The sequence below is a fragment of the Quercus robur genome, chromosome 6, assembly GCF_932294415.1.
Source record: "Quercus robur chromosome 6, dhQueRobu3.1, whole genome shotgun sequence".
Taxonomy (NCBI): domain Eukaryota; kingdom Viridiplantae; phylum Streptophyta; class Magnoliopsida; order Fagales; family Fagaceae; genus Quercus; species Quercus robur.
In genome coordinates this window covers 39,152,877-39,178,445 of record NC_065539.1, presented here as the reverse complement: position 1 = coordinate 39,178,445, position 25,569 = coordinate 39,152,877, and the positions used below count along the sequence as shown (strand labels likewise).

General features: G+C 35.7%; 2 protein-coding genes across 4 annotated transcripts; one reads left to right on the top strand and one right to left on the bottom strand.

The window, feature by feature from the left end:
- Positions 1 to 70: 70 nt before the first annotated feature.
- LOC126688700 (actin-related protein 9) lies at positions 71 to 21,449 on the bottom strand. Of its 3 annotated transcripts, none has more exons than XM_050383472.1 (21): positions 21,291 to 21,449; positions 21,111 to 21,183; positions 20,896 to 21,005; positions 20,740 to 20,799; positions 20,576 to 20,641; positions 20,108 to 20,210; positions 15,980 to 16,188; positions 14,209 to 14,329; positions 12,870 to 12,934; positions 9,912 to 10,001; positions 8,686 to 8,736; positions 7,639 to 7,770; positions 6,182 to 6,271; positions 6,016 to 6,086; positions 5,738 to 5,937; positions 5,622 to 5,665; positions 5,475 to 5,524; positions 4,438 to 4,483; positions 2,283 to 2,333; positions 449 to 595; positions 71 to 314 (listed from the first exon to the last, which is right to left on the bottom strand). In XM_050383472.1, exons 1-20 carry the CDS (start codon positions 21,291 to 21,293, stop codon positions 452 to 454), a joined length of 1,779 nt encoding a protein of 592 aa, XP_050239429.1. In that variant the 5' UTR covers positions 21,294 to 21,449; the 3' UTR covers positions 71 to 314; positions 449 to 451. The 3 variants fall into 3 exon arrangements, with proteins under 3 accessions (XP_050239429.1, XP_050239431.1, XP_050239432.1); XM_050383474.1 differs by having other exon boundaries at positions 15,980 to 16,170; XM_050383475.1 differs by lacking the exon at positions 8,686 to 8,736.
- A 1,436-nt stretch (positions 21,450 to 22,885) lies between these two features.
- Positions 22,886 to 23,938, top strand: LOC126690170 (uncharacterized). The gene is made up of 2 exons (XM_050385299.1): positions 22,886 to 23,158; positions 23,594 to 23,938. The coding sequence occupies exons 1-2, from the start codon at positions 22,886 to 22,888 to the stop codon at positions 23,936 to 23,938; spliced, it is 618 nt and encodes a 205-aa protein (XP_050241256.1).
- The last annotated feature ends 1,631 nt before the right edge of the window (positions 23,939 to 25,569 follow it).

The following is a 25,569-nucleotide window of genomic DNA, read 5'->3' as shown; positions in this document are numbered from 1 at the left end:
AAATTAGCCTCAGATTAAGGTCACTTTCTTGGTACTCGTTAGGAGAAGAGGGAAAAATCAATCAAAAGGCTGGGTTTAAGGTTTGTTCTACCTGGTAGATTTGAGGTTCCAAAAGAGCAAAACTTCGATTTTGAGTGCAAGTGAAGAAAAGAACTGAACATACATTGACTTAAAAAAAAAAAAAATTTAATGATACTCTCTTTTTAAAGCTGGGCTATTAGATCCTTACAGTAAGCAAGCATCAATCTTCCACTGTACACAAACACACACACACACACAGTTTAAATCCCTCCAGGGAAGTCTGACAGTCAAACCTGCAAGTTTAAATTGAAACCAGTAAATAATGGGAGAAGAAATTCTAAAAACATTGATTAAATTTTGCTTGAAAGTTGCAAAAAGCACCATCTATCATGAGCAAGTATAAAAAACCAGCAGGAGGGCCTGTCACCTTTCAGGAGTTTATGTAACACATTGCTTGTGCTTGAAGGAAATAAGAGTCCTTGTATTTTCTGCCATTTCCAATGTGAATTCCATTGCGAATCCAGTCTTCTCGATGTATCCAAGCATCGCGGCCGAAATCAAGAATCCCGAGAATCTGCCATTAAGATGTGACAAAGGATTTCTTAAAAGTAAAGCAATTAAAATCCTATGTCAAAGAGCAATAATTATCTCATACATCAAATTTATGCACCCTTACCTTATAGTGTGTGGACCCCACAACTTCATGAGATCCACATTGTGAGAGGAATTATACATATATCCAATGCATGAGATACTTTTTGTCAAATGGTGCAAGCACAACTCAAATATAGGTAAAACTCAGGGGAAGCAAAATTTCTACATAATTTTGACTCTCAACACTAATCTCTCTAATAACAAACTTCTCTTTTCAAAAGTTCGCTGTTTGACACAAATTTATATATGTAGATATTATAAGTTGAAATCCAAACAGTACCGACACATTACAAAAAATACAAGCAATTGTAGCAGGAAACGCTAATATAGTTGAATCATGCAACCATACTTTTTAGCTCATCACATATCAGCTCATGACTTTCACATTATTGACTCCTTCCATTAATCAACCTGATTCCTCAAATATTATATTCTGATATATTATCTTATCTAAACCTCAATTTTATTGGAGTAATAAAAGTACGTTTACCTTTATATTCATTTCTCTTTCTTGCCAGAGGAAGTCAAGCTCACCCCCAAGGGGGGTGGGGGGAGCCGGAGGTGCCAATAGGTCAAGAGGCTTTTGGCCCTTATATACATTACTCAATAGTTACATAATTCAGTGCTAAGGTCATTCACTTAGTCTTCGTCATATAATATTTTATTTTCAAATAAATATGTCAAGTTTGATCACTTTGGGAACTTCACCAAAATTTGCATTTTTTTGAAAATAGTAACTATATTAAATTGGATTAACCGCATTAATCCTAAAGAAGAACAAGTGTCATTATCTTGTTTGTCATCATTGCACATATATGTGAACAATGTAAGTTACACATGCACCCAATGGGTCTTGAATCCACAACCTCACTTTCCATCCCATTATTATGGGAGGAGGAAGAGTTAGTTGAGCCATAGTTCATTGGCAAACAATGCAACCCCTACCTCACACATATTAAATAACTTTCTTCTTTATTCTTTTTAAACTTTTCTGCTAACTAATTAGAGGAAAAAGAAGAGTAGATAAGGCACATTAAGCGTGCTCTGCAAGCCATCCCAAAATAAGTACTCTCCCTTTCATAATACATATTTGATATTTCCTGAATTTTGCATAAGTAATTAGAGGGAGAAGAGTAGATGAAGCCAATTAAGTGTACTCTCCAAGCCATCCCAAAAGAAGTACTCTCACTTTCATCATACATGTTTAATATTTCCTAAATTTTGTATTTATTGAAGTTTGTTAACTGTTCAGTCTTGTCATTTATTCTGCCATTTATAATATTTATTGAAAAAAGGTCATCTAAGTCATATTTGTTTGGGACCTATCAGATAATATTTCTAATATTCCATGGAGGCATGTTTTCCACCGGGAACTATCAGATAATATTTCTCATATTCTATGGTGGCATGTACTCCATCAAAGCACACAGAAAGGAATTGAGATATTCAATCAAAAGATCTCATCAGCCAATCATAAAGACAGAAACGGCAGTCAACATATGCAGAAAACAAACACAGAATTTAATCAGAATCAACTTCACAAGGACCAACTACAAGAAAAATGGGATTCTAGAATAACAGAAAACAGCAGTGTGCACTTGACTTACCACTCCGCCTTTCCATGACACAAAAATTGGATTTGTTCGTGATTGCAGAACCTATTTAAAATACATTAAGATAAGAAAATTTATCATCTACAACTGAAAAAAGTGAGACAATATATGATAATAGGAGGCACTATAGGAATCTCAGAAGCTCATAATATGATAACATGTATACAGCCAAAACTAGATCTGTGCATCCAGTTGTATAAGTGAGACTCATACTATTACGACTACAAGTCTAATACACACACACATGTATACATATATAAATTTTCTTCCCCCTTAAGCTTAGCTTTCTATATATAAATTTTTTAGAGAAGTCTTTTCTTTTTTCACCAGTGATATCAATCTAAGCTACGACTATTTTGCTATGATTTGTGGGTATGAATAACTGTCGCATTTTAGCACGGACACAAGTTCTTGGACACGGCAATTCATAAAATCCAGACAAGGAGACATGGCCATATATGTGTGATTTTATAATTTATAATTTTAAATACTCATTTATTTATCTAAGTTTGAATCAGTCCTTTGCCGTCCTCTTCGGCCCAAAACTCACTGATAAAAAAAAAGATAAAAACAATTATTTATCCATGTTTTAACCTTTTGGTTGCATTATAATAACCAAGATGTTAAATAACACCAGAAATTCTAAAAATGCTCAAGTTTCTTGACATTAATTTCTAATAGCTTTAATTCTGCATTTCCTTTATATTTATCAGGAAACAATCTGCATTTGTATGGGTGAATGAAGGAATTTTGTATTATTAAAGATGCAGCAGCAATCAGCCTGAACTTAGAGGTTCATCAGTACAAGAAGAAGATTAGGGCTAATTTAATAAAAAAGTCAGACCGGTAATAATTGCTGTACTTGTTCGCAGTTCGCCTATGGGATTGTTAAGCTGTTATGTCTATATAACTTTTGGTAACTAGGGTTAGGGAGTGTATGTTTATCTTACAACAAATTAGCTCAATTAGAAATGAGATATGGGAAACTTTTGGTTTGTGAAGGTTGGTTTTCACAGCCATCTAGGGTTCTAACCTAGCTGAATTTATTTCCACTTTTTTCCTTTATTCAAACCTTGGTAGGTGTTATTTACTTCTCTATTTTTCTGGTTTTTTTTTTTTTTGGATAAATTCTTTGCCCATAATTTGAGTCTGAACAAGTTTGTGCAACAATTTACACAACTGTCCTACATGCCAAACTGTGAATCAAAATGTCCTGCAAACCGTAAATATTACTCTCTATGTCCCATTTTGTTGATCCAGTTTAGAAAATCCAGTTTTTTAAGGAACATCATTGAATGCATTGCCTTTCAAATAAAAAATGCACAAGTTTTCAAAACTACCCTCCTTATTTAAAATTTAGTGATAAAGGGGTATTGACTTTTTAAATATAGTAAAGGGTAAGTTACAACAATTATCAATATTGTGTTTACTGGCTTTTTTCTAGCTTATTCAGCTAATGTACAACTTTTTAAAGTTATTAATTTTTCTAGGTACAGTTGTACTTTTGCCCTTTTTTAAAGTCCAATAAACCAATGAAAACAAGCACTTGTTTTAACCATCATCACTCTCTTCCACTTTGACAAAACTTGTGTCTGCTAAAGCGCATGGTGCATGCCTTGGATCACTTACATCTCTATGCAACAAGGACCATTACTGTGGTAGTCTAATTTTCAAGTTTTAAGCTCCCAGATGAAAGTTTGATGGTAGTGTTCCACTGGCATACTCTACAATATATATATTTATATATATATATATATATATATATATTTGATTGGTATCCTTGACATGTAGAAGTTTGAATCTAGCAGCAAAAATTCTTAAAATATGAAAAAAGAAATCTCAGTTGCAAAGAGGTCCTGCTATTACTTTTTATGATCCATAAGTGAATTTAAGTTATATTCTTATTTCATCATTTAATAAATAAGATCAAAATATGATTTTTCCGAAGTTAAAAGTTCAGAAATTCAAAGAAGTTGAATTGTGTAACATAGGTCTTAGTTAAAAATTGGTGTTAAGAAGCTATTTTATGAATGCAGAAGCAATTTCCAAGAAGCAGAATGTACTGCAGTACAACCAAAGCAGATTCTATTTACATCAATTATCCAAACAATGAAACTGACAAAGAAGGAAATAACGTGTTTAAACTAACCTCAACAGTATCAATTGCTTCATTTGAAGGAATTGCATGTAAAACTCTGCAACAATAAATGACAAATAAGACATTTAAACATTATTAGGGTGTTGGAATCTCACAAGAGAACTGAATAAGTCCACTACATTTCAGAAATCATTTAACAGTGTACTTGATTTAATGTATAATTTTAGCTATCCATACTAAACTACAAATTTTTACAATCAACTCTAATTGAAATAAATTTGCAATGTTCACCCCACCACCAAAAATCAGGGTTAAAATTAACAAATTAATGGGAAGAGTGGGGTGGGCACTGCAAATTAAAGGGAACTCCACTATAGTCATATGGCAAAGACTAAAATGAATTGGACAGATTCAGTCCTCCAGGGGCTCCATTACATAAGTATGAAATTCTCTGTGAAATTCTATCAAATAAAGTATAACACAAAAGTAGCATTTATCAGTAGTTTCCCCTAACAAACTTGGCAAACAGAAAAAGGGTGAATGTGACACAAAATGAAACAAGATCCAGCAACAGAAAATTTGGTAGTAGCACCCTAATATAGTGAATCAACTCAAAATACAAGGTATCTGGGACTAGGAAATGAACATATGCGCTTTTGAAGTCAACTTATTTGAAATCTTTTTGGTAAATCCCTCAGAGCTAAAGCACTTAGTAAATGTAATATCGACCTTATACAGCACTCCTACAAGGAATAAATCACAGCACAAAACACCAAAATAAATCAGCCTGTTAGAACCTTCTTTACTGGAGAAGACCTATAACTTAAACTGGTACATTTCCTGGCCTAACAACTGCAGTCTTTTAACCTAGTTTATTTGCAAAAGGCTAGTACTCTCTGATGTTGATACACATGGTTAGGCAATAATCCAGCAAAAGGAATGAATGTCTATCCTGATGGGTTTTCTTTGTCAAGATTAAGATTCACACTTTATTTTATATTTTATGCAGAACATCATATAAAATATCATAATCGCTGTTAGCACCCAAAATCACACTCATTATTTCTAAAAGCAAGAGTTGAACAAACCTCTCCTCAACTGCAGGAACAAGACCACTTGTCAAACCCACTCCACCAATCTAAAGCACAAAAAAAAAAAAATGTCATTTCCTCCTGACAACATTCAATATTTAAAAGAGGATCTCACACAGTCCACCAGAGCTGCCAAAAACTCACCAATTGTATGCTGCAAAACAACTTTCTCTGGAGGTCTATACGCCCTGTCAATAGAGCACCAAACAGTTTAATTAGTATCACTTACTAGACACTGAGAGAAATATATCCAAACGTACCTGTTGAAAGAATGCTACTCGTGATAGCCTCTGCAATGCCAACCTTCTCTTCTTTCTTTGGTCTAGCTGTAAAAACAGGGTAGGTATCCCACATTGGTAATCCAACATTCATGCCAGGATATAAACCATCTGATATGTCAGATCTTCTGGGAAAATCCAAGTGCCATGTATCCTCAAGCATGTCCTCATAGTCATGAAACCTGGTAAGGTAAACAATTAAAATTACTATCACAAATTATTACCGATTTCTTCATGTGCAAACCAATTGAACTACTAACCAAGAACGGGGTGGTGGAGGATACACATCTGGAACCAAAAGCAATGGGTAGAACAGACCCATAGGAGGAACCTATTAAAAAATCCATAAGGAAAATTGTTCTGCCAAACTAGGTACACTTGAAAGGACAAAATAAATAAAACAAGATTTAGTTTTAAGAGACACACATTAAGAGCTGTTAGTCTTGTCTTGTGAGATCCAGCTGGCAAGCCATCTTCATAAGAATGAACAACAGTGACAGCATCAAGTTCCCCCTCCTGAGCACGGGAAAATATTATTAGAAAAGAGTCCAACCAAAGAAGCAAGGAAACTTAACCTTATTCATGCCCATAAAACGTTAAATACTCCAACATATTTGATAGACACCATTTGCATCAAATATTAAAAATATAACTATTTTGTTCACCATTCATGTCAATTACTAAAAAGCAAACTTTTTCATATAAGCAATCACTCAACCTGTATTTAACATGCTGTGGACTTTTAATGTTATAACATATAACTCGCTTTTTTTATTTTGATAAGTAATGAATTTTATTAAGATAAGAAAGAGTCACCCAAGTATACACGGCATATACAACAGTCCAACAATCAAGCACGCAAATTACAAATATCTATCAAATTGCTGACCAACAATAGAGAAAAACTATGCACTACTAACATCCAATCTAACAACATTTTAAAGAAAATAAGTTTGAGATCCGGCAAAGATCCCAGAATCCTCAAAGTTTGATAAGTAATAAATTTTACATATAACTCTGATACAGGGCATTTAAGTAGTTGTTCTACAGTTGTAGCTGGACACAAAACCAGTAGCTAAGTCTGCAGCCACCCTAGTCCTATTGTAACCAATTAGTTAGCTAGTTAAATGATTGTTTAAGCATTGGCCAATAGGATTTAGACACTAGTCAATCATCTAGAAGAGTGCCAATGTCAAACAACCAGTATAAGTACCAGAATGTAAGCACTTTGTAATTCGGTTTTTGTATGTAAATGAAATAAGCCTTTTAGAGCTTTTCTTGAGAAGTTTGTGTTCTTTGCAGAGGTGCCTAACCATCTATCAATTTGTTCTAAGCAACTCACATCTTCTAATTCATATCACAGCACATCACTTTCCCTGCATCCACTCACTGCTATTAATAAAAATCTTTTATGCCTTTTAGGCTAGGAAGCATGGACACAGGTACGACATGGGTACGGTACCCTAAATGAAGTGTCTGTTGCTTCCTAGCTTTTAGGTTTTCTTTTCCCACTTTCCCCCCTTCTTGCACCTTAAATTCTCAATATACCTTAAAATCTTAAATTTTAATGAAAATTTAGGCCACATGAGGCAGGGACCAACATGGCCTAGATAAAAAATGCAAACTGGTAACAAACTAAAGCAATTAAAGATTATTGACAAGCTATAGAGTACAAGGACAGGCCCAGGAAAATACTGATAGTAACTATAAAATTCACTCACATGCAGTTTGCCAAAACACCGACTCTTTAGAAAAACATTAAAAAAAAAAAAAAAAAAAAAAAATCTAGGTTTCTTTCAGAGAAGAAAGCTACCATTATTGTTAATCAAGAGAAAGAAAGATAATTAAAAATCAGCTAACCCAAGGAAAAATAGAGAACTCACTTTAATTTCGCAATATGTCTCTTTCAGTCGGTTAAGCATCAACAGATCTATTGGCTTTGTCAAAATGTCAGTACGGATTTGTGGCCATGTCTGATGATGCCTCTGAGTCCAGAGAAGGCATCTTGATATATCCTGAAAATGTAAACAGATCATTATCAAAGCCAACTCTATAAATCACCTATGTGTCATATGAAGCAGACTAGGCTATCATAGAACAAGCACAAAAGAGTGCAACAGAAGTATTCCAGAAACCTTATGAGAAAGAAAAGGTCAAATAAAAATTTGGAAAAGAGATATTGATTTCATGGAACTTCAATAAAAGGAGGAAAACAAATTAACAAGATGAGAGAAAACTGACTGGGATAATTAAAGAACTTAGAGGTGTGACAAGCAGGAAATAAAAAGAAATAAAGTTAACTAGGAAGATTAGGTTATTTGTAAGATAACGTATCAATGCAGCAGCAAGGCATGATACCATTTGAGGTGCATGGCACTTAAATACTTGGTGTCATGCGCCTTTAAGAAGAAAGATTTAACGCATACAGGAAATAAAAGAAAGAAAACTGTCTAGGACTATTGGGCTCATGCAAAAGCAAAGAAATGCAGTGGCAAGATATGATACAAGTTTAAGGCACCTGGAAAACAAGAAATCAGTCAGAAAGGTCACAAGTTGAGACTGCTTGACCTCAGAAGCTAATTCACAAGAGAGAGAGAAGCAAAAATTGGTGGCATACACTGTTGACATAAATAATTAGATGAGGTTTAGTCAAGTATAATAGGAGTGACATGGGTATAGAATTCAATTTTAAATGAAACAAAATAGAGAGAGAGAGAGAGGATGAAATGACAAAATTTGGTGTCTACATTCCAAACAATGCAACTTCAGGGATGAACAATTTCCTCATATACTTAACTAATAAGCGTGAAGAAGCACAGAAAAATCTCTTTTCCAATAGTAACAACTAAAGAACCAATTATCAAGGGTGTACAATTTCCTTGCAAATTTATAGCTAATTCATAAGTAACGAGTTGAAAGAGGGACCAAACCTCACCACCAAAAGGCAATGTCTTTTCTGTAGTAGGTAGTGCCACTCCATCCTGAAAACCAAATGTCACAATAAGCTGATAACTATAGGCAGGAAACCCTACTTTCCAAAACATAGGCTTTGTCGTGCTACAACTAAATACCAAAAGACTTTAGGGGGCAGGGAGGGAGGAAGAGAGACATTCTACTAACAATAATACCATGGTTTGTGGGGTTTTGATGGAGGCGTCAATAGCATACCTCTGGCAGTAGTTTCGTTGACAGTTATTCTGGAGTGGTAGCTCCTGCACACTAGCTGTGTACAGTGTACTAGAGTTTCTCCCTTTCTTTATTTAAAATTTATATATATATATATATATATATACTGGAGTGGCAACATGCTCTCACATGGTTTTGATCTGTAGTTAAGCTAACAGAGCTGATCCTTATGAGTTGTTATGGAAGCATTGAAGGTAGTAGTGGATGGTTTTATGAGTTGGCAAGTAATGGGTTGTAAAAAAAAATTTCCAAACTGGTTTGGAGGGAAACTTTGTCTATAATAGTGCAATATATGGGGAAAACTGTAAGCTTTTGTGAAGAAAGAAAATATTTTTGCTAAATGTACAATCTTCATAATAGAAAAAATCAAAATCAAAATCAAAACAAATAAATCATCACATATTTGATTTTACATATTTGATTTCACACATTATTTACATATGCAAGCTGGATAACAAAACAAGAAGTTTTTTACATATTTGATTTCAGAAGTGCAGAAAAAGGTTCAGAATGTCAAGCAAAAAATAGGTTTCACACATATTTCTGGAGTGGCAACATGCTCTCACATGGTTGTGATCTGTAGTTAAGCTAATAGAGCCGATCCTTATGAGTTGTTATGGAAGCACTGAAGGTAGTAGTTGATGGTTTTATGAGTTGCCATGTAATGGGTTGTAAAAAAAAATTCCAAACTAGTTTGGAGGGAAACTTTGTCTATAATAGTGCAATATATGGGGAAAACTGTAAGCTTTTGTGAAGAAGGAAAATATTTTTGCTAAATGTACAATCTTCATAATAGAATAAAAAAAATAAAAATCAAAACAAATAAATCATAACATATTTGATTTCACACATTTTTTACATATGCAAGCCGGATAACAAAACAAGAAGTTTTTACATATTTGATTTCAGAAGTGCAGAAAAAGGTTCAGAATGTCAAGCAAAAAATAGGTTTCACACATATTTCAGTTACCTCAACACAAATGACTGATGTCACCTGAGCACCTACGTTTACAACACATGCTGTTGATAACCCATTCCCAAAAACTGCAGCTAGACCTTCCTGCATCACCAAATTCAGTATAAATCATCATCTACTAGGGAAATCCCAGATGAATCATTAATTACAGCCAAAACATTTTTATTCTACACGTGGAAATGCATTCAAGAAAGATCAACAACAACATTGAGAATGTTAATGAGAAGAGAAAATATGAAAAGGAGGAGCTATTTTTCTATATAGCCCACACCCAATCCATCCCACATATATAGGAGAAGCAATTACTAAATATAACAAAAAAATTTCTGATAGTGACAACTAGTAGGGACACCTCACCATTAGTATCTTCTAGAATTGTCTAAAATAGAGACACTTCACCAGTGGAATCTTTCTAGAAGGATGCAATCATAGCATTCTTCCTCTTTCTAACACTCCCCTCAAGCTAGAGCATATATGTCATATAAACCTAGGTTGGAACATATAGGCCTAATAAACTCCTACATAATGGCTTTATAAAGACAGCAGCAAGTTGGTTTTTTTCAATTTTTTGATAATTTGATAATTGGGAAAAGAGGGATTTGAACCTTGGACGTCACAATTGGAAACACCAGGAAGTACTAGTTGAGCTATAAGGCTCTTCACAAATTGTGTAACTATTTCTCTACTTAGTATCTTGTCTTGTGTGAAATAGAAGTCTAATTTAATGTGCTTAGTCCTTTCATGGAAAACAAGATTGGAAACAATACGTATGACGTCATGGTTATCACAAGATAGTGGGATAGGAGTAGCTACTAAGAAGCCTAACTTCTGAAGAAAGTGTTGTAACCAAATTAGCTACTAGAGGTTAGCTTCTACACTTGATCAGGAAACTATAATTTGCTTCTAATTTTTCCATGTCATGAGATTTCCTCCCAAGTAGGTGCAATACCTTGTGGTGGACCTTCTATCTGAAGGTGATACTACTAGTCTGTATCAGTTATGCCTCTACCCTGAGATGACCATTATTTCTAAACAATATGCCGCGTCCTAGAGCTCTCTTTATGTATTCAATCATTCAAATAGCATCGTCCCAATTTAAGAGTTTTGGGGCTACTAAGAGCTATCTCACCACAATAATTTCGTATGAGATGTTTGGTCTTGTGATAGAGAGATAACTAAGTATATGTTAGAGTTGGCTTATATTTGATTATGGGCCACTAGCCAAATGGTCGGTATGGTATAGTGGTATTTTGGGAATTCGTACCGGGTAGGGTTATGCTATATAAACATTGTTGTAACCCTAATTTCTCATAATGTGGATTATTAGCCGCTCACTCCTGTGGACATAGGCACACTATCAAACCACGTAAAATTTCTATGTTGATTTTCATTCTTCTCTCTTATTTAATCTTGCGTAAACTTATTTTTCACAACCCACAAAAGGCAACAAACGTAAAGCGCTTGGTGTCATTATCTAGAAAGAGTAGAACACTAAAGTCAAGAATAAATCCCATGGAAAGATGATTACACAAGATCTGTGACTAGCTCATACTCAAGCTTCAAACCACTAAGACATTGAACAACATCTCATTCCCCATATACAAAATGGTAGTTGTGAGTGATCGATACAAGTTCCTCTCTTTGACTACACGCATGACCTGTGAGTAACAGTCCAACTCTGATTCCTTTGCTCAAGACCAAAACATTGCTTGTCATACAAGCAAGTGAAATTCTCTGATCCAAAATAGATATGTTGCAAATGCTCTGAAATAGCCTTTGCAGATCGAATGGGCATTAAAGTGATCCAAATGCTCAATTTTATACTAGATAGCGTGAGAGACATAATTAGATTATCCTCCTAAAACTGAGTTTACCAGAGTCCAGACAAGCAAACAGTAGCACCAACAACCAAACAAATAATGTTATCCAGACTAAGCTATCCTTGTCTAGGGTCGGAAACAATCAACATCAAGGCCCAAACAGGAGATGTCACTGCCAACTGTGACAACACTGGTGAGTAGTGACACTCAGAAACTTCCTAAGACCACTATGCCAACATCAGCATAGGTCATCGACGACCAAAAAACATTCAAACGTGCAACTCCTCACATCGGAAACCACCATGATAGTGTCAGAACTGACTAAAAACCACCTAAAATCTCATAGATCCACCAAAAATTCACAAAACAACATTGACACATCAACCAACAATATTTAAATTAAAAAAAAAAAGCCATTCTAAGTATCAGGAAGCCGCAAACACAACAGCCATGGACATTGTTCTGCTGTTCCACTACCAGAATTCAATTGCAATGATGGTGATGATGACAGAAGTTAGCTCCAATGTCTTCAGACACATCCCAACATCATTCAAATCAATAAATTGTTCAACCCAATACAACCAAAACCAACCAACAGAGCAATCAGAGAATAAAAAATAAGAGAGAGAGAGGGTAAAAAAAGGAAGGGGAAAAACAAAGGGTAGGCATGGGAATGAATTAGAGGCAAGGAAACAATTCAAATTCGTTGCTCTGATACCATGTTAATGAGAAGAGAAAATGTGAAAAGGAGCTATTTTTCCATATAGATCTCACCCAATCCATTCCACATATGTAGAAGAAGCATTTACAAAATATAACAAAGAATGTTCTGATAGTGATAGTTGGTAAGGACACCTCACAAATAGTATCTTCTAGAAGAGTCTATAATAGAAACACCTCACCAATGGAATCTTTCTAGAAGGAAAAAATCATGTCATTCTTCCTCTTTCTCAGAGACAACAATAAATTTTACTTACATGTCTCCAGTTTGACAAGATTAGTACAAACTATAAAGAAATAAATATCTCAAGAAAAAAACTAGGGTGAATATAAGACATAATTTGAACCCAGCATGAACAGAAAATTTAGAAGTCAGCATTTGAAAATTTTAATAAATAATCAAATATCTCACCTGGTGTACCACTGCTGAGCTGAAGCGCAGGTCTCGCAACACTAAGGTTAACATTTCCTTTATCTCTGCATGTGACAAACAGACAACAAATAGGAAATTAAAATAGTTCCCCAATTTTTCTCTTCAAAAAGATAGAAATAAGTAAAGATGGGAAAAAGAAGCACAGATGTGCAAGTAAAATATCCTTATTTCTTAGACCACAAGCACAGATGTGCAAGTAAAATATCCTTATTTCTTAGACCACAAGAAAACTATAAAATGCAGTTTTTACCAGAGTCTAGTCATTATCTTTCCTATAATGGCATGTCAAGCGGTGACATGAACTACGCTTGCAGAATAAAAAATACTCAATATTATATCAGTATGGCTTCATCCAGTAACATCAAAGTCGGTTAGACACAAAAAATGTTAGCTAGTATGCAGCAGCCACTGGCACAACTTGAAAATATTAATTATTTTGTGGATGGGTGAATAGGTGGAGTAGTTCAACCTAAGATGGGGACTAGATCCCAAATTTATGGTACAAGTTTAACAGACTTAAACCAGGTAGCAGAGCTTGTGCCTTTGAAATCAATAAAGTCAACATATAAAAAATGACATCATTCTGAACTCCCACTACAATATAATAAGATGCACACTAACACTACTGCAGAGTGCAGACTGACAACCACAATGAGATAAAGTTTCAGGGATGCTTAAAATTGAAAAGCTTAACCAAAATTTTTCTTTCTGTGTTTTTTTTTTTTTCCTTAAAACCAAATATAAATGCCATGAATATCCACAATTTTTAAATTTCAAGAGTATTAAGTGTGCTAGTACAAAGAGTATCCAACATAGAAACAAAAAGCTTTTTAAGAAGCATGAGTATGGTGTCTTAGTTCTAGATCTGGTAAGCAAATTTTAATCTACAAAGAGATTATCTTTAGGTTCAAGCAGGAGAAAAATCTACATACAACTGAGACTCCAAGATTTCAAAAATAATTGTCTATAATGTACTTGACATGCAGACCTCCTCGATACATATAGGGTTAGGCATTTAAGATGCATATGATAGATGTTAAGGAATTCCTATAAACAAGGAGTATGATCCAGAAACAATTTAAGAGCACACTTGACACTTCTAAACAATTATACACATTATAGAGAGGAGGACAGCAATTAAAGTCACTGACAATTTCACAATGATTCAGGTCACAGAGACAGAGTCATAGACAGAAATAAACTTCTATACAACTCAAGGATAATTTTACAGCATAGCAGAAGATAGCAAAGATTAAGAAGAAGATTTCTCCAACTGTAGATATCATGATCTATAAAGAACTATTTGAGATAAAAATACCACGATTATCAAATGTTTCTGGCACAACAAGAATAGCAGAGTACATGTTTCTTTGATTGAGAGGGATATGCAATTTCTCTATCAAAATCCAGTCCCAAATAGCATGCAGATCCTCAAATACCTGAAAATATGCAAAATGTGAGGCACAGTAGTTTGTGAAACACTGGAAAACAGTCTTGTTTTGTGCTTTCTTTAGAAATTGAAGCGTAAGAATTTCAATGAGGAAGATTGGTACCAATATTTCCATATTTGTTGGCCACAGAATTTGCAAGATCAAGGTGAATGATAACAAAACAAAACATTGAGTAGTGTTACCTGGAACAAACATGATGGTATACAGTACAGGAACATGTATGCAGTAGCTCACTTACCATGGAAGAACGTATGATTGGGATAGGCTTATATAGCTTATAAAAGTTCCTTTATTTCAATGGGAGGTGGAAAATGTTTGTTCTTTTTTTGAGCTTCTTTATTCCAATGGGTGAGGGGTATGACAACCTGACTTGGAAGTTGACTCAAACTTGTGTGTTTGATGTGCATTGTTACTATAATTTGTTGTCTGGTCCTCTCACTGAAGTTTTCCTTGGAAGTGCATTTGGTGTGCAAAGGTGCCCAAACAGATTTCTTTCTTTTTATTGACAGCAATTAGGGGTGGGATACTCACCATTGATAATCTAATTATGAGAGGTCAGTCCCTGGTTAATAGGTGTTGCTTGTGTCGTTGTGATAGGTAATCTATGGATCATCTTCTACTCCACTATAAGTTTTCTCATGCTTTATGGAGTGAAGTTTTTGAGGTGTTTGGGATCCAATGGGTAATGCTGAAAACAGTTAGCTCTCATCTTTTTGCTTGGAGGAATTGGTTTGGAAAGCACCTGTCAACTACATGGAATATGGTCCCAGCATGTTTAATATGGTTAGTTTAACAAGAATGAAATACCCGTACCTTTGAAGACAATGAGAGACCCTTAGACCTCTTAAAATCTCTTCTCATTGGTAATTTTTTTTAGTGGGCTTGTATTTGGGGTTTTACGCAGTGTATTTCAATTTTTGAATTCTTACAATCTGTTAGCTTTAGTTCTTGAACTATTTGCATTTGTTTCTTGTTTAGAGTGTTCACCATCGTGAACACGATGTTTAGTTCTTTCAATAAAAATCTTATTATCTATCCAAAAAAAAAGAAAAAAGAATATGAAATCAGTTTCAAGTGTAAAAATGGTTTCTTATCTATCCATTTCCTTTTTCCCTTCCTCTTGCAATTTGTGACCATTATCCTAATATATCCCATCAGAATAAAATTCCAAATAATAATAAGGAATAGGAAATATTTAATCAGGCACAAAAATTTCATGATCTGGACCACAAAATAGATTGGGGAAGTTGCAACTGCATGTCCTATGTTTCTAACAAACTGGGGCAGCATGCGGGACACTGAATCCTAAGAAGAACATGTGCATTTCCTCCTGGCGAAGAGAAAACTTGCATTTGATGTATATGACTACTGGAAATCATTTATTTTTTATGCATGAGGAAGCTAATAAACATAAAAACTATACCTTTTTTTGATAGGTAATCAGAAAACTTTTATAAATGATAGAAAAAAGAGGAATACAAGAAGTTCATGATGATGAACAACTAGAAAAAAAAAAAAAAAAGGAACAAACAACACAACAAACAGAGGGAAGTCAGGAAACTAAACTAAGGGAGGACAAAAACTCAGAGAGAGAAGAACAATCAGTAAAACCCCAACACCGAAACATAAAAACTATACCTGCTGCATGGGATAGTGTTGTGAAATATTCAAATGACCTCTGCGAATAGGCCGTCGTAAGCAATACGGTTCTGTAGGTGATATTCTAAGTGCTTCCTCGCCAAAAATGAATTGTCTGTATTTAGGTTTGCTAGAAATAAGCTCCTTAGAACTGCTGCCTTCATGCTGGTCCAAAGACTCATTAGCCACACCTTCATTTATCGAACTTCCTGAATAACCAATTTGAATATATGCATATATAAAGGTATAAAAACTAAGATCAAACTGAAATAGCATTTGGTAGGAACTAAGATCAAACTGATTTGCCAGATTAAGATCAATTAAGATCAGTGTTTGAAAGGTCTTTAAATGCCTCGTTTCTCACTCTAATTCCCAAGAAAAATAATGCTATTGATGTTAAGGACTTTCGGCCTATTAGTTTGGTAGGGAGTGTGTACAAGCTGCTGTCTAAGGTGTTGGCAAATAGATTGAGGGTTGTGCTAGATAGTCTCATCTCTGAGTCCCAAAATGCTTTTGTTGGTGGGAGACAAATTTTGGATTCAGTGCTTATTGCTAATGAGTGCCTAGACAGCAGATTGAAGAGCCATGTGCCCGGGGTGGTTTGCAAATTGGACATTGAGAAAGCCTATGACCATGTGAATTGGGACGCATTGTTTTACTTATTGGCTAGGATGGGTTTTGGGGTGAGATGGAGGGGGTGGATTAAGGCTTGCATAACTACTGTTCGTTTCTCTATTATTGTGAATGGATCCCCGGTAGGCTTTTTTGGAAGCTCTCGTGGGTTGAGACAAGGTGATCCGCTGTCCCCTCTTCTTTTCCTCTTTATTATGGAAGTTCTAAGTAGGCTGCTGAAGAAAACTGAGGATTGTGGTCTACTTCGTGGCTTTCATGTGGGGCCTACTAACTCTATAGGGGTACGCATTTCACACTTGCTGTTTTCAGATGATACCATTTTGTTTTGTGATGCGTCTAGAGATCAGTTGTTGTCCATTAGGCTGGCATTGACTAGCTTCCAAGCTTTTACTGGTCTGAAAGTTAATGCGGGGAAGAGCGAGATTGTTCCTGTTGGGGAGGTTGAAAATATAGATGTGTTGGCTGCCATTCTTCGTTGTAGGGTGGGTAGTCTGCCTTTGAAGTACTTGGGTATGCCATTGGGCACCCCTTACAAAACAGCATCTATGTGGAATCCTATTTTGGAGAGGATGGAGAAGAAACTCTCGGGTTGGAAGCGTCTCTATTTATCTAAGGGGGGTAGACTTACCCTGGTGAAGAGTACTCTTTCTAGCCTTCCTACATACTATCTATCCTTATTTGTCATTCCTGTAGCTGTGGCTGATAGATTGGAGCGTATTCAGAGGAAGTTTTTATGGGGATCTTCAGAGGAGTGTTTCAAATATCCTTTGGTGGCTTGGGAGAAGGTGTGTTTACCGATAGCTTTGGGTGGTCTGGGGATCAGGAAGTTAGTGCACTTTAATAAAGCATTGTTAGGGAAATGGTTATAGAGGTTTGGGCGAGAAGGCACTCATCTTTGGAGGAGGGTTATTGCTTCTAAATATGGTGAGGGTCAAGGGGGGTGGAGTTCTAAAAGTTGCAGAAGGGCTCACGGTTGTGGTCCATGGCGTGGTATTCATGATGGTTGGGAGAGCTTCTCCAACCATGTGTCCTTAGTGGCGGGGGATGGCTCTCGTATTCTTTTTTGGCATGATAAGTGGGTTGGAGATAACACGCTTAATAGGCTTTATCCTCAGTTGTATGTGTGTTCTAACGACAAGGAAGCTTACATTTCTGATGTTCTATGCTACCAAGAGGGTCGTAACGATAGAATCTGGAATTTGAGATTTCATAGGAACTTTCATGAAAGGGAATTAGGGGCTGCCTTATCTTTCCTTGAGTTCATTCAATCTCGGATCCCTAGGGGTGGTGGGAATGACACCTCTCATTGGTGTCTCAAAGGGAATGGCATGTCTGATACCCGGTCCTATTACAATATCATTAAGGGTGCAGCTGATTCCAATTTTCCGTGGAAGGGTGTTTGGAAAGCTAAGATCCCTAGGAGGGTGGCTTTTTTTGTGTGGACAGCGGTTCATGGGCAGATCCTTACTTTGGATAATCTTAAGCTTAAGGGGCGCATTTTGGTGAATAGGTGTTGTATGTGCCATCGGAATGAGGAAACCGTGGATCATCTTCTCCTCCATTGTCCGGTAGCTCACTCTTTGTGGGTTTACAAGCTTCAGATCTTTGGGATACATTGGGTCATGCCAGGCTCTGTGGAAAGCTTGGTGTATTGTTGGAGTTTTTGGCTAGGAAAATTTAATTCAGACATATGGAATATGATTCCCGGCTGTTTGATGTGGATTGTTTGGATGGAAAGAAATCGGCGCTCTTTTGAGGACACTGAGAAATCCTTGGCTCAATTACAAGCTCTGTGCCAGAAGACTTTATTTGATTGGTCTAGGTGTTGGGGCTTCTCGGAATGCTCCACTATCTTAGAGTTTATTTCTTCCCTTAGTATTGCGTTTTAAGTTTTTCCTTTTAGTTGTTTGCTGTTTATTTTGTTTATTGCTTTTCCTTGTGTTCACCATCATGAACACCTTGTATTGGCTTTTGTCTATTTTTTAGTTTGTTTTAATAATATTATTATTACCTATAAAAAAAAAAGATCAATCAAAGGATGAATCACATGGCATAGAGAACTGTGCATGTACAATAAACATAGAATGCTGTGAACCCATCACACTTACTAACATATATTGATGCCTTGAGTTTTGAATAAAGTTAGAATATACTGATACAAGATTACAGTAGCCTTAAACACCAGCATGCTTCTTTTGACAAAAGTTATATAATACCGGCAAAAGCTTTATCTCAAAAACTCTAACCATTGGCTTCTATCCAATTTTGAATCCTATCTTTCTATGTATTTCCACTTAACATTCTCATTTTAGTTACACACATTTTATGGATGTATGGATATTTTGCTTCTTAACAACCCAACATTTGGTACATTGCTTGACAATAAGCAAAGGAAAAATAAATTTAAAAACCATTGCAGTGGTAGCAGAGGAAAATTATGACCTAGAAAACCAGCAATGTAGCAATAAAGAACAAGAATTTGTTAAATGAGACTGCTCATGTTGTTTACTGCTGAGTGGGCCATGTTTTGGATTGCAGAAACAACTTAAAACAGGCTCTATGGTCAGATTAGGCCAGTCAGTGTAAGTTATGCTTGCAGACCTTACCCCAGACCACCAGTGTGTGGGAATGGAGTAAAATATTAGCCAGTTGACCTGAGAGATTATTCACAAAACATGGGGAACTGAAAACTAACATGGTTCAATTCTTTTCCCTAATCCCTCCCAGTTTAAGCATGCAGCAGTGACTCACTCACTTATATCAAGATGGATCAAGACCAAAGCTTGCCAAGCAATACACGCAGAAATCATTAGGACTGCAACTAATTGATGAAAAACAACAAGAGCAAAGGATGTTCTATTAAAACACCAAGGTGTGTGTGTGTGTGTGTAACTTAGTTCTAGGCGAAACTTGCATGTGAAAAAAACCCTATTTATATGCAACAAGGCTTAATAATTTGGGAAGTGTTGTTTCAAACAGTGCTTCTACTTTTCTTTGGGAATGCCTTCATTGAACTTGAAAAGGCACTATTTCAATTACTGTCATAATTTTTTTGGAGACACCAATCTAGTAGTAGTGATTCTATAATTCTTTTTAGAAGCACCAACTTGGGTGGCACTTTTAGTTCTTTATCACTTTTTTAGGACCTCACTGGCTTTAAATACACCACTTGAAGTGCTTTTATAATTGGAAGGTTTTAGTTCTCAAGCAATGCTTCTATAACTATATGGAAGGTTTTATCTGTTTTTTTTTTTGGCAAAGAAATATATATTAAAAGGAAATAAGTATAGTTCATGATGCTCCCCAAGTACACAGGCAGTGTACTAAGGAAAGCCAGATAAACTAGCCAAAAAGTACACAAATCTAGGAAATCCAAAAGGGAAGAAAAAGAAAGACCACTCTTTTGTCCACCTCAAATAAGATGCTCAGAAAAATGTGCACGCGAAGTCAGTAACAAATAGACAAAACAGAAAAATGTTATAAACTTTTTGTTACCTAATGGCAAAGATGAATTTGGTTCCTTCTCATATACATCAGTCCAAGTAAATGCTGTTTCCTTCTTGCTATTATGTGGATTATACCCATCAACACGTCCCATCTGTACAACAATTTAATCAATTTCATTGATTGTGGACTAAGGGCTGCTCTGTAGACAATAGAAGAAAATGACTTTGGATAGAAAATAACACTATAGAAATGGTCAAAAGAACATGTCAATTAAGTGATAGAGTATGAGTTTGGATTGAATAGAATAAAAGAAAATAATACATGTGACCGACCCTGACTAGTTGATTCAGAATCCATAGTTTACCCCAAAATTTTGGGACTAAGGCTTGTTGTTGTTGTTTATAGGAAACGTTACAAAACACCATAAACAATACAAAAAACAGGTCATGTTAATCAAATCACCATAACTACATCTAATTTCATCTAAGTATCATTTGTACCAATCACTAGGCATACCTTGCGCGGGAAAGAATTGTTAGCAACCTCTTCATCCAAAAAAGGTATCTTCAACAACGACGCGATCTTTTCAAAAACAAACAAAATTACAATTTAAATAATGAAAAATGTTCCCTAAACCGTGAAGATAAAGTTGATAACAATGTGCATAGACTGAGACTCACAACATCATATGCCTTCTCACGCTCCATGTGCTGAGCAGTAGTAATCTGAGAATTGAGCATCTGAAAAAAGCCCAAACCAAATCCAAGAATCAACAAGAAGAAAATCATAAATTAAAAAACTTTGAAAATGTAAGTGATAAAGCGGTAACAGCGAACCTGGTCTTGAACATTTTTCTTGGGGACTTGGCTGGTATAGCGTGCAATGCAGTGAGGAATATTAAAGGGAGTGTCGTGTGTTGCGAGGCCTATTCTGATATTTGCAGAACCTGAAAGGTGTTTTTGCAATTTGTGATTGTAAAAACTAAAACAGTAGTGGCAAAACAGTAGCGTGGTGAGAGGGTTAGGGTTAGGGTTAGGGTTAGAGTAGTAACCAGGGTTGATGACGACTAGATTGGGGCCTCGCTCGGCGGTGAGTTGTGAAGGTACCACGGTTTTTAGGTAATCCTGCCAAAATCAAAATAATAATAAATAATCACATAGTTTTTAAAATTCCGAGTGGCAGTGCAAGTGAAAGCAAAAGATTAGGAGGTTTGAGAGTTGGGAGTTGTTACCATGGTGAAGGAAAGAGGAGTGAGTTGCTTGCTGCAACAACTACTCCGATTTCAAATCGCCCGTTGCCCGTTGCTCCTCTTGTTGCTCCACTGCGTTTTCGGTTTTTGTTTTTACGGCAAAATTAATTAACGAGCTAAAATTTATGGGCAGTATAGTATGCGTATTTAAACCATGTTTTCAATTTTTAATTTAAATTACATGTATTTTTATACACTTTTTTACTTATACATATTTCTAAAATATATAAATAACGATACTAGAACAACGTTATTAAATCTCCCCTAAATTTCTGGGTTTTTTTTAAAAAAAAAAATTAAGAATAAGAGTATTTTATTTATAATTAAGAATAAGAAAGGTGGATCAGTCTTATCATGTTGTGTGTTACAACGGTCACTTATTCAATATTGATGAATGGAGAACCGAAGGGTTTAATTAACCCAAGCAAAGGCATCAGACAAAGAGATCCATTATCCCCTTTCCTTTTCCTTTTATGCACAGCGGGGCTACATGGGCTTATAAGGAGAGAGGCAACGGAAGGAAGGATTAAAGGGTTCTCTTTGTGCCGGAGAGGACCAAAACTAACCCACTTATTTTTTGCAGATGATAGCCTATTGTTCTATAGAGCAACATCAAATGAGTGCAATGTGATCCTTGATTTATTGGGTTCCTATGAAAGGGTGTCGGGTCAGAAGATAAACAAAAGCAAGACAGCACTATTCTTTAGCAAATCCACTCCGGATGACACTAAAGAAATTATCAGAGGCCTACTAGGGGTGCAGGAAATTCAGCATTATGAGAAGTATTTGGGCCTTCCTTCGTTGGTAGGGAGAGGGAAAAAAGCTAGTTTCAACTATATTAAGGAGAAGGTGTGGAAGAAATTGCAAGGGTGGGAAGGAAAATTACTATCACAAGCAGGGCGGGAGGTGTTGATAAAATGGGTAATTCAAGCCATCCCTTCCTTTGCTATGGATTGCTTTAAAATACCGATAGGTCTATGTAATGAAATTGAAGTGTTGATTAGAAAGTTTTGGTGGGGAGAAAGAGGAAATAGGCGGAAGATTCACTGGTTAAAATGGGACGAAATGACAAAATCAAAAATGGTAGGGGGAATGGGTTTCAGAGATTTGGCAATGTACAATGATTCACTTTTGACAAAACAGGCATGACGACTGTTGACAAATAAAGATTCCTTGTTTTACAGAATTTTCAAAGCAAGGTTTTTCCCTCATTGCACCATATGGGAGGCGGAGGATTTGAGATCAAGCTCTTATGCATGGAAGAGTATTCTCCATGGAAGAGATGTCATCCTTAGGGGGGCAAAGTGGCGCATTGGGAATGGGAAAACAGTCCAGATTTATAAACACAAGTGGCTACCTCAAAAGAACCATGGTTTGGTTTTGTCTCCGGTAGTGGACTTAATGGAGGAGGCAACAGTGGATGTTTTGATTGACATAGACACAAGACAGTGGAATATGACCATGTTGGAAGGACTCTTCACCCCACAGGAAGCTGAAATCATCAAAAAAATTCCCCTTGCACGAACTAAAACGGAAGACAGCCTCTACTGGCCTTTATCTCACGATGGTAGGTACTCATGCAAGTCAGGTTATCGCTTTCTAAAGAAGAAGCAGAACCAGCTATTGAAAGGAATCAGGTGGCCCTTGAAACCCAGCTATGGAAGAAGTTATGGATGCTGGACATTCCGAACAAAGTCAAGAACCACGTATGGAGAACATGCCGTGACTACTTGCCTACAAAACAAAACCTGATGCAGCGCACTATCATCACAAACCCCCTGTGTGATCGGTGCAAACAGCTCCCTGAGACAATGCTACATGCAGTGTGGGCGTGTCCCAAACTAGATGAGGTCTGGACAGATTCGGTTCAATAAGGTTTTCGCCATAATAGGAGGTTTTTGGATTTCAAAGAACTGCTCTCATGGGTGATACAAGAACAGAGGAATGCCGAGCTATTTGCAATGACGGTGTGGTCGGTTTGGACTCAGAGAAACCAAGCTCGACTCCACAAGCCACATTGCACGCTGTCTCAGATTGCTTCCTCGGCAAGAGCAAGACTGGACGAGTTAAGTGCAGCCTAGCTCGTTGCAAGTCCATCTTCGTGCAACCCATCTCAGCGCAGCCCACGTGCTTCCTGGCAGCCCCCTCCCGGTGATTTGTACAAAATCAACTATGATGCAGCCACTTTCGAGCACGAAGGAAAATCTGGGATAGGTGTTATTATCCGAGACTCACACGGTGCAGCCATTGCTACTCTATCGCAGCTGATCCCTTGTGCTTATCAGGCAGCAGACATGGAGGCTATTGCTGCAAACAGAGCACTGGAGTTTGCAAGGGAAATTGGAATTAACGAGGCTATTTTGGAAGGAGACTCTAGCCTTGTCCATCAAGCTTTAAAAAGGGGTGAACATTCTTTATCTCCATTTGGGTTGTTGGTGGAGGATATTAAACTTTCTTTAGCTAGTTTTAGTACATTACTTTACTCTCATACAAAGAGAGAAGGTAACAAGGTAGCTCATGGATTAGCTAGACACGCGATTCATATTTTAGATTATGTAGTGTGGATGGAGTTTGTGTCTCCACTTTCTTATGCTATATTTCAGGCTGATTTAGCCAATATTGTTCAATAAAAGTCCTAACAAGCTGGATTCTAAAAAAAAAAAAAGAATTAAGAGTATTATGGGTGCCATTAATGGGTGTGTAGCACCCGTTAATGTGATAAAATTTAAAATAAACTATTCATGTTTTTTTTAGGGATTTGGAAAAAACTGAATATACATTAAATGTGTGTCAGTTTAGATGGAGAAAGTCAAATCATTTTGCAAAATCACAAGTAAAAAGTAAAATTTTGCCAATTTTCTATGCATATGGGATTTGTGATAGATCATAAATGAAACACAACTGGTTCATTAACAGGTGCTAGCCGGCACCTGTTAACAAAGTCCATTATGAAAAATTGTGTTTGGAGAAAAGTTTTTCTGAAAATCAAGTTTTAGAATCTATTTAAGATCCGCTTATTTATTTTGCCTAAAGTGAAAATTTATTATTGAAAGTACTGCAAATAAATATAAAAGTTAGCTGAAATAGTATAGTGGGACCTATGAATAATACCAAAAAGTGTAATAGGACACATGAATAGTAGCAAAAATAAGTTGAATAGTAAAATAAGCTGACTTTTTAATTTGAAGCCAAACACATACTTAGTGTATGTTTGGATTACACTGAAAACAGGGGACTTGCGCGTCTGTGTTTTTTTGTGTGGGTCATGTGCACTGTTCATGGAACCCGCAAGTACAGATTTCAGCAATTTTTTCTTTAAAACTAGGTCTCATGGCACTATTCACACATATAAAAATTATTTTGCTACAGTTTTTTAGTTTTCAATAATAAGCGGTATCCAAACAGACCCTTAAGCATTGAAATTTTAAATTTTATTTACATAGGAATTCCTATTCACATTTTGCAATGAAAAACACTTTTTTTTTAATACTAAGGATATGTTTGGTAACAATTTTTATTTTTTATTTTCAAAAATTTGTTTTTGGGAATATAAAGAAAAAACAAAATTTCTTGTATTTTTGAAATTAAAAACATGTTTGATTAGTTGAAATTAAAAAAATAGTTTTTTGAAAAAAAAAATGTAGTTACTAGGATTTGAACTTTAATGCTAACTTATTAAATGAGACAAATTCATTAAATCAAATGCGTATTTTCATTTACTTTTGAAAACTAGAAACTAAAAAATATCGTTTGCAAGTTTTCAGTTTCCTTTATAAATTTAGTTTTGAGAACAGTTTTTATTTTCTGTCCATTTTGGCTTGCTAAATAAGTTTTTTAGTCTCAAAAATAGAAAAGAAGGAGAAAAAACAATTACCAAATATACCCTAAGTATTTTTAAAACACATGGGAAGAGGGGAGAAGGTCTTAAAGAAATTGAAAATGATATATATCCAAAATTGCCTAACTCTTGGATATACAATACAAGCTTTAAACCTCTTTAACTCATAGTCATTTTCCAATATGGGATTAACTCACTATTTTTTCTTTATTCTAATTAATCTAATTAAATTGTGTCACATGGACCATGTAATTAACTAACCTAAAAAAAACTATTTAGCAAAAAAAAAAAAATTACTAACCTAAAAAACCTTAAAACAATTAAAATAAATTTAATAATATGAAAAATAATTTTTTTTTTCTTTCTATTCAATATTGACTTCTCTCTTCAACCCTTGTTTTCTTAAACAATTGGTGCTCATAC